Below are 9,847 nucleotides of genomic sequence, written 5' to 3'. Positions count from 1 at the left end.
TTTCTTGTGGGGAACTGAATGTGAAAGATGGCAGTAAAAAGTCTAAAATGGTAGCCTTGAATGTACAGTAACAGACTTGTAGAGGTATTAAAGTTCAGAACACATCCCCATGGGAAATGTATACATAAGGCTGCTACATGTAGATACAAGATTAACCATGTTTTTGTAGTTGAAATTGAGGCATACAGTACTATGAAAGGACAATGTTTAGTCACTAACATCGTAGAGTTAAGGAATATAAATCTACTTGACTATATTTGGTTGGTCTCTCTCTCTGTGTTGTCATGCCTTTATATACTTGAAGATTGTGCCATGGAATTTTCACCTGTTTTTGCCTCATCTCTATTCATGGATGTATTCTTGGTATCTTTTCTTAATTTCCTTTCATACTTTCGTTAAATTTTCTTTTGAGGCATGGCCGCATGGAAAGTACTTACCATTATGCGATGACAGTAAACCATACATGTATATACCCATTCACTGTTTGCAAAAATGTATAATTTTACTTGATCCAAAAATGCATAATTTTAGTTCTTCCAAAAATGTATCATTTTACTTAATCCAAAAATGCATAATTTTAGTTCTTCCAAAAATGTATCATTTTACTCAATCCAAAACTTAAGTTGTTCCAGAACTGTACAATTTTACTGGTTTTATTTATTCACAGACTAAAAAAAGCACAAATAATGTGATGCTGAAACTATTCATCATTCTAATCAAATGATTCATTGATATTGAAATAAAGATTAATGTCATCGAAATGTTCTCATAATACATAGTCATTTCTCTGACCTACAATCTTCTATTAAAAAAAGATCCAACAACCCTATAACTAAATCAGAGAAGCCAGCTGTATTGACAAAAATCATTTTCATCAAAATGGAGAAGAGTCTAAATCAGAGATGACACCAATCTGGGGTGACAGGACCGAGAGAAATAAAGAAATTATTGTCACTTAGGTGGCAAGAGAGCCCCCCGGTGAAAAATTGGCCTTCCTGAACACAATATGACTGGTCCAAATAAAACTGCAACATTGGATCGCGGGAGAATGAATGAAGGGGACACACTAGCAATCTTTCCCCACATTGGCACCTTCACCCACAGGAAAAATAAATTACACATTATTCCCACCCTATAAAACTTTCACAAAGCAGCATTCATCGGAATTAATTATTCCGAAGGGGTGAGAAATGCGTGCCTTTCGCGGAAAATGAAGTATCGCGTATCACCTCCATAATTCCATATTACAGTTGTTAGGGCACAATAAAATTTCAATCACAAACTTTGCCGGCTATATTAAATGACAAATGTGCGCTGCCATGTGTATTGGGATGATGTATGGTGGCACCAACTATAAAGGATTCATTACAATGAAACTCGGTTTTCAATTTTTCGGCTTGACTGACCATCTATATACTGCCGTTGGTGAATGCATAATGCCGGCAGTGGCTCCTGCTAAGGGTATTAAGTGGACTTATCCTGCCGACTTTCTTGTCTAGCTCCTGCTTTAGACAAAAAAGGCAAAAGCGGTTGCATAATTCCATCTGATGTCTGGGAGGAAATATTGGTTTGCAGTTGTTGGAGCCTGGGTGGTTTGGTGGGTCCAGATGCCAACGGTGCCGGGGCTTGCAGAAAGACAGTATCCAGCCATGTCGCAGTGAGGGTGGGGACTGAAATAACAAGAGTTTTCGCCTTGTCAGCACTTAACGTTGCAATGTTAAAACAAGTGGCTGTCTGTATAAGCCACAAAGTAAATGTAAGGGGTGGTCTTCATTGAAATACCTAAGAAAGTATCAGACGAACTCTACTTAAGTCTACAGTTAAGTCTTTCGGTGTAGAAAGTCTTGTATGTTACATTTCTATTATTTTTGATATCATAAGAAATATCTTTATTAGGCACTGTTGGTTAAAGGTATGATTTTAATGTAGAAATTGGGAAAAGGTGGTCCAAGAAATTAAATCTGTATGAAAACCCTTCAAAATATGTGACTATCTGCCTTGCCTGGAATAAGAAAAATCATATAACAGAATATGCAGTGACGTTCCCTTGAATAACATACAAGCTCCAATACTATTGGTATCTTGTTATTATAGATGGTATTCTTCTATCTGCTTGTAAGCTAAATTATTCCCATTATGAATTATTGATATAAATAGCAGTAGAGATCTGACATTGGCCTATAGATCTGAAATGCTGAACCAGAAATAACATTGAGATGGCCCAAAGGGGTGGTACAAGATACCTTTATGTACAGCATGAGTTTTTCCTTGGCCCCTGGCCTTAGGCCGAAGGTCTCGGCGATGGCTAGTCCACTGCAGTTCTGAGAGAGAACACTAGATGGCAGTGGTAATGTTGCTTTTTTTTCTTCGCTTGCAAATCAGTCTCTCTGTAGATATAAAGGCCACTGCAATGTGATTGCTTGTTTCTCGGATTCCTGTTTCTTTTTTCTCATTTGAAAGAAGAACATAAAAAGATCAAGTGTACGTATGCACATATCAAGCCTCAAATGCTTTTATTTTCGTACCAACAGTTGTGTTTATGAATGAATGAATTAATGAATGAACTTTATTGCCTGACAATTGCACATGGCACAATGTATGGTAAGAATGACAAAGCAATTGATACAATAATACTATTCTATAAAACTATGATGTCATCCATACAATCAAATCAACATGGCCTTAATCGAAATACAAAGGTAATCCTCATCAAACATTTAGACAATGTCTTTGTAGATTTCATGGCATGAGGAACTCACCCACACAGCTCTGATCAAAGTTCACCCTTGTTTGTCTTGACACTTACATACTGACTTTCAAAAGGACGTCGACTGGAAAGTAATGACCACAATGATTTGAAATTTAGTGGATATTGATAAAAGACTACATACTATATAATCATACCCTGAAATTTGAATCCTGTCCATAGTGACCACCTTTCTACATACACAAGAGATGATGATGAGTAGTCTTCTTGGGCTGTTTTGAATGTACTGACAATGTACTGAATTTCACAAACTGGAAGAAAATAATCTTCAGTTTCATAGAACTGCTTTCAAAGTAACAAATATGTAAAAGTGAACATATCAATGTGCAGAATCAAAACTCATGTAAACCAGGTTTCGTGGGGATGTTGAAGTTTGTAAAAACCTGAAATATTACAAACTTCTTGCAGTTGAACAACGCAAACAATTACCTTCAACTCTCTGCAGCAGGATTTGAGTGATAGACAACGTTTCGAGATGAAGCTTTTCCGTATAAACAGTTGCTACGGCAACCACAAAGCCGAGCGCTTCCCTGCTGTTTTGCTGGCGGAGCCTGGCGTTATCGGGGCCTAATTGCTGCACCAGGTAATTGATTACTCAAATCAATGCAGAGCAATTATGCCAGATTTCTGGCAGTTTATCCGCATTAGTCACTGAAAACACAGATTTCACGCAGCCTTAAGCAATCAAATGTAGACAAATGTAACATTTGGTGTTCTGCTTGTTAGGGGGGCTTCATTTAATTAGCTTAATACATCCCCAGAAAGGGAGGCTGTCAATCGCAGGAGTGCTTTGATTAAATCTCCCACAGACTTGGGTGTAATTATCGAGCCTCATTGTCATCAATCATATCGCTTATTCCAGCGCGCTTGTCACTTTTGTTCGCGGGAACGCGTCGTGCACGGCTTTACAGGTGGAACGACAGCGCGAGGAAGAGAATCCAGCTTCCTCATTTCGACTTCAAACAATGTCGTTTCCTGGGGGAGGGAGAAAATTGCCTTGGCGGATTTCTGTTTTATTTAACCACGTCTTCCATATACCGCGTGTGGATATAAGTGTATCAATTTGCACATAGACACGCCACCCTCACCCCTCAAGCTACTCGTTTGTTCAGACATCCCCTCTGGTGTTCCATGCATTTTCCTGGGAAAAAGAACACCTATTAGCATTCTATGAGAGGCATACATGTATATAGTTTCCAGAGTTCTAATCCACAGCCCGCCTACAGAAAACACGCACATCGAGCACAGTCCTGTTATGGACACTGCTCCGCTGGTAAATGAAGCAGGTTTGCTTTCGCCACTTGATCATTCCCGGCGCGATATCAACCCCCCCGCGCTGTCCATCAGCTGTCGGCGTACCGAGGAGACGCGACAGTTTGCCGTAATGATATGTATTATGTCTGTCTCTAACGGCATTTTTACGTCCTTATTAAGCATCGAATCATTGAATGATTATGTGCGGAGCAAATTACTTCCCCTCGCATGAACAGCACGGGGAAAATTATTCCATGGCCGGTGAGCCTCCCGAGAGATTAGCGTCGATACCCCAGGATTATGATGTACACATCCACAAATTCAGCCTCAGCCTCTTATAATTAAAAATGCATAGAATATTTCATCGGTCGGGCAACTTGTCTGAGTTGAGCCAGCAGATTTGCCCATCTTTTTTTTCTACACGGGAAGGAATGGAGATTAATTGAATATGTTCAAGCCACCAAGTGTGCAATGCCCAGGCAGGAGAGCATGAAAATGTGCTGCGCTTGTGATTCATTTTTATTACCGGCGAGCCCGCCGCGTTACAGCCGCGCCGATAATGAATCCTAATGCTTGCTTTATGAATTCATTTGCTGCTAACACCTGAAATACATTACTATGCTCCCTGCCGTCCTGTATTAATAATGCCCGGCGTTTTCCAACAACCCGGCTTCGTTATATTGTGTGGATCGCAATTACAAAGGGACAGTTTGCCAAGGGATACGGCCGGGGTATCTAACTCAAACAGACGTCTCCAGCCAACTTACCGGGGATTGCTACAGCAGGGCCAAATGAACAGTGAGACGCCATACGGGGGGAACAGATCGCATTTTAGTCGCTGTAAGACTGTAAGCGGCAGCGTGGGGTTGGGTGGTTTGTTTTAACTGCAAAGCTCCCGTAAGCCCCGGCCTTAATGCTTTAGAGCCTAAGCCGTGTGGTGGAGCCCCGGAGGAATGTACTAAAAGGAACAATAATTCAAACTCAGCACGACAACACACAAGATGTGCACTGAAAACGGTGATGTATCATTGCAACTCTTGGCTACATCTCCACAAGTACAATTCCAGTTGTTTTTCTAGGGTGCTCGGCAAAATTATGTGTCTGCCCTATCTCTTAGTACACTGTACCTTCTTTTTTACATCATTAATCTTTTCTAAAACATAAAAACTTGACACTTAATGAATTCGTGTGCCAATAACACAGATAAAAGGACACTAAATTTCTACTACATACACTGCAATATTTTACTTTATTTCTCCCTTCAGCTTTAGAAATTGTTGTTTCTTCAATATTTACAACTACTGGGAGATATGTGTATATACACATCAGGATTCTTTTTAATGATCTGCATCATATACACATTGGCATTATGGTGCCCAATTTAAAAAAAAATATCCAATCGTTATGAATAGCATTCTATTGAACTTGTCAATGCATGATCTACAGGTATCCAATGACATTCTCTGGAAAAAAAAACTGATTCTCTGTTGACAAATAGGAAAGCAAAATTTGGTCCATATCAAATATCAGATAAATTTTCCCCCCACATTTAAGACACTTAATTTACCAATATTGACAAAGGACATAATCCACAGTCTACTTGCTTGAATGATGTGTCTTGTCAATCTGACATTTACAAATACACTTCACATGTGTAACCATTTTCACAGAACCATCAAATTCCTTTGCAGGTGCAATATATTAAGTAACAGACAGGTGTCCCTTCTACACAGTCATTGGTACCTTTTTTTGTAAACACTGTACAACTGGGACAGACTTTATACATGTAACTTTGTCACAGGGTATTAGGAGGATGAGCTTAAATTTCTAAAACAATGAGTCTTAATGGGAAGAATATTAAGATATACAGCTTCGCAAGTATTGATTTTTGTGGAATGTCACACAACTTTTATAAACCCATACGATATACAAATGTACAGTCCATTAAAACTCTATTTCCTGCATTTTGAGGTGTACATTTCAAACACTTTCATCTAGATTGAAAGTGTTACATAGCACTGTAGACTACCTGATTACAATATCAAGGGGAAATGGAATGGTCGCAATCATGAGGGCCTGCATGCTCTTTTCTGTAAGATGTAGGCAGCCTATTTTGACTTTTTGTAATTCATAAGGAAAGCAGTCTTATTCAAGTAATTTGTAGTGAGGCGACCAAATTTTGCATAATTGCCTTCCTTGATTTTAACGTAATACGTAGGGGGTTCTTCTCAATTCAGCGTAAAGTGTTGCCAGGACCCTCCATGCAGACCCTCAATCATCTGTCCCGACTAGCAGAATTCCATCCTGGGATGGAAGGACAGACGCTGGGGAGATCCCTTAACTACTAGTAAAGTCTTGAAGAAAATAATATGTAATAACTGCCGACTAGATGTTTTCCTCATCACGCCTGCCCAACTCTACTGTGTGTGCAGTGTTCTCACCAGGATTTTTTCACAGCATAGGGGTCAGGTATAGAAGGCCAACTTTGCGGGGCCCAAGTCACTCGCGGAGTGCCAAAGACATGATAACGGTTGGGAGTCTGGCATCTTCCCGCACAAAATTTTGAAGTTCATAACCAAATAAGACAATATTTCCTGCGTTTTGAGGGAGAAATTTTGTGAAGTTAAAGTTTTTCCTCTGCCACATCCTCATTCTGAAGCCAAATATGAACTTTTTATAAGATTCATGAAGGTTTTTCCTAGAAAGAAACACCCCTATGCTCATTGAAACACAGCATCGGGGTCCAGATCACAGCATCGGGGTCCAGATCACAGCATCGGGGGCCCCTATGCTGAAAAGGCCTGGCGAGAACACTGGTGTGTTCAGTGATACTCGCTGTCCTGTTGTCCCATGGTGTACCTGTCCGTCTCCCCCGCAGCACCCTCAGTGTTAAAGTCAGACAAGGTGCTCGGCTCAAAACTGTTGGTACCTCCTGACTGCAGCATCTCGGCCTGCGCAGAAAAAGGAGGGTTTAGAAGGGTTTCTAGAAAAGTATGGGCTGGCTATCAGGCCAGTCTACCGGCCAGGCAACCTCCTGACTGCAGCATCTTGGCCTGGGCAGAAAATGAACGGTTTAGAAGGGTTTGCAAAAAAGTATGGGCTGCCTATCAGGCCAGTCTACCAGCCAGGCTATCAGGCCAGGCAACGCCCTTACTGAACCCAAAGCTAAAGAGATATACATACATCAAACTCAGTTATTTTATTTGCTTTAGAAGTATATTGTACATGCATTCCCAGGAAGAGACCATTGTATTAAGGGTATGCAGTCTCGTTTGAAACCTGAAATATGTATTACTGGTGTATTGCCCTTTAATATTCCAGTGTTCATCTGTATTTGGGCCAAACACCCTAACCATTACACCAAAATAACGCCACTACCCATTCGTTCTATCAAGGAGGTTCAATACAATTCTACAGAAGTGGAGCCGAACCTCCTGTTCTGCCTCCTGGGCCTTCAGTTTCTCCTGAGCCTCTCTCTGCATCTTGTCCAACTTCTCCAGAGTCACAGACTTCATGGGGAGGATCTTGGGTTTACAGAGGACCATGGTGGGGTTGTCTTCCGTGTGCAGCTGGCCCTGCTTGGGCAGAACCTCTTTGTACGCTCCACCTTGCTTCTCGCCAGGCATGATGGGTACTCTCCAAGCAGACGTCAGGGGTGGGTCAGGTTGTCAGAGAAGCCTGGCTGTTGTTGTAACTGTGAGAGAAAGCTGGGAGTTAGAGAATGTTGTAATCTCACACCCCAACATCTGCTTGGAGATTAACAGTGAGGACACGTACTGCTTGGACCGTTTGATCGGAAACGTACTGAAACATTACTAGCAATCAGAGATGTCACATGCAGATGAAATTGTTATGAGTAGGGGGCACTAGAGAAGTCTATTAACGAATATGTTTAAGTGGAGGGTGGAATTGAAAACTGAAAATAATTTTAAAAAATTTCTTTTTTTTAAAACATTTGTCAACAACTTTTAAATGGGGTCATGAAGGGGCAACTCACCCCAGCAGTCAGCTACAAAGGGCACACGCATTTATACGCAGATTTATACTGCACCATTTCAGTCATACAATCTAAAAGCCGACTTATTATAATATCAATCATACAGTCTGTCAATTTTAATCAACCTGCGGGGTTAGGTTACATGTTTGCTACATCAATGAGTTTGCTTGTGGAACCATGTTCCTGCCACCAGGAACTTATCAAATGCAAGTTTATTCGACGTTTAATAGTCAAGCTAGATTAATAACGCTTGCCATTTTGGAGCCAACTTAACTTATGTACAGGGGGGCAGAGATGCCTCGACGTGGTATCACATTCGAATCATGGTCAATGGAATGGCCGTGACGTAAATGGTAAAAGGGGAGGGCGTTCAAAGCCGTGGTTGATTTTGTTCTTTCAGACAAGTTTATTCGCAACATAAACTAACCAAGACCCACGTTTTTTGTGTGTTTTGTATAGCTTTATGCCTCATGTGTAAAACAAGTAAGTTTGCACGACTGTTGAATATGTTTTATGTAATAGTTGCCACTACGCAATGTCCTTGCATCGAACATAGCCATTGTTTATTGCCAAACTTTCCTGGTGGCACAAAAATCAGATAACAGTACACAAGTTCCGGGATCCTGTTTCATAATATTCAGACGACAGCTCTATGCATGAAGTTGGATTCTTAACGATTTTATTCCGCACCGTGGATGAAAACAAAGATGACTCAGTTCTGGATAGATAATTAAGAATCCGTCCGAAGTTGCAGGTATGCCGAAGTTACAGCACCCTCCGTTATATCTTCATTTCATTCAGAAAAATTATAGGCTTTTTGCATGATTAACATTCTGTACCCAACGTGACGTCATTTTCCCATGGGAATATCCACTATTTGCGTAAGATTACCATTAAGAACAGCGTGGTAAATACAACACTGACACATTTATCATGTTTTAATTAGCCGAACTGCAGCAAAACAATATTTTTTCCAAGTGGGGGAGGGGGGCACACAACAAAATATTTCGCAACGATATAATTGCCTTCTTGCAGGGCACGACTAAAATTATCCCCAGTCTTAAAGGAAGGAGAGAGACATAGCAAAGAAACTCGCTCACCGATAATGCAGAAGACGGTTTGAGACGGCAAACAGTTTCTTTATAATACAGTATTGTTCAGTCGCTGTTCACAAATCCAAAAGACCCAAACAGACCGGGGAATTCAAGATGGCCGCCTATTTTGATCACGTGACTGATGACGAACTAGCACCACGGACAGCTCCAAGCACATGTTGGGAGATGGAAGATCGTGGCCCTTTGACTTTATTTGGGATCCACAATTAGCCCTTCTTTGTTTGAACCTTTGTTATCTCCATGAAAAAAGACTTTTTCATGGAGATATTGTTTTGCGTATGCTTGCTTTTAGCCTCCATAGCAGGCTTGGAACCGGCATTTTTGGGGGGCTAAATAATACACTTTTTGCAGCCAGCCCGTAACTATCAGCCACCCCGTAACCTTCTTTACCGGCGAGATGGTTACGGGGTGGCTGATAGTTACGGGCTGGCTGAAAAAAAGTGTATCATTTAGCCCCCAAAAAAGCCGGTTCAAAGCCTGCTATGTAGGCTAGTGTTTTTAGGCGTTTTTGTCGTGCTTTCTTTTTTGTCCCGTTTTCTTTATGTACGTCACAAGCCCACAAAAAAGAAAACGGGACAAACTAGAAAGCCCGACAAAAACGCATAAAACACGTCAAAAACGAGCCGGATCCCAACCTCTGCTTGGAGAGTACCCCTAGTGCGGACCGCACCACTCAAAACCCAGGACTGTGTACCTCCGACTTACCTCGCGGCT

At 41.1% G+C, this 9,847-nt stretch overlaps 1 protein-coding gene and 1 long non-coding RNA gene across 2 annotated transcripts; both read right to left on the bottom strand.

Moving 5' to 3' along the window:
• Positions 1-831: 831 nt before the first annotated feature.
• On the bottom strand, positions 832-2,868 carry LOC136429221 (uncharacterized). Its single transcript, XR_010754714.1, has 2 exons — positions 2,244-2,868; positions 832-1,670 (listed from the first exon to the last, which is right to left on the bottom strand). It is a non-coding gene; the product is annotated as an uncharacterized lncRNA (long non-coding RNA).
• Positions 2,869-5,409: 2,541 nt separating this feature from the next.
• Positions 5,410-9,251, bottom strand: LOC136429828 (BBSome-interacting protein 1-like). Its single transcript, XM_066419821.1, has 3 exons — positions 9,119-9,251; positions 7,453-7,715; positions 5,410-6,972 (listed from the first exon to the last, which is right to left on the bottom strand). Exons 2-3 carry the CDS (start codon positions 7,645-7,647, stop codon positions 6,844-6,846), a joined length of 324 nt encoding a protein of 107 aa, XP_066275918.1. The 5' UTR covers positions 7,648-7,715; positions 9,119-9,251; the 3' UTR covers positions 5,410-6,843.
• Between the last annotated feature and the right edge of the window lie 596 nt (positions 9,252-9,847).

The sequence above is a fragment of the Branchiostoma lanceolatum genome, chromosome 3 (genome assembly GCF_035083965.1).
Source record: "Branchiostoma lanceolatum isolate klBraLanc5 chromosome 3, klBraLanc5.hap2, whole genome shotgun sequence".
In the NCBI taxonomy this organism is placed as follows: domain Eukaryota; kingdom Metazoa; phylum Chordata; class Leptocardii; order Amphioxiformes; family Branchiostomatidae; genus Branchiostoma; species Branchiostoma lanceolatum.
This window is presented reverse-complemented; position numbering and strand designations above follow the sequence as displayed.

Coding starts and splice junctions, on each gene's coding strand:
- LOC136429828 (XM_066419821.1), bottom strand. CDS start 7,647: ATGCCTGGCGAGAAGCAAGGTGGAGCGTACAAAGAGGTTCTGCCCAAG. Junction 6,973..7,452: donor CCCAGGAGGCAGAACAGGAG/GTTCGGCTCCAC, acceptor TTTTCTGCGCAG/GCCGAGATGCTGCAGTCAGG.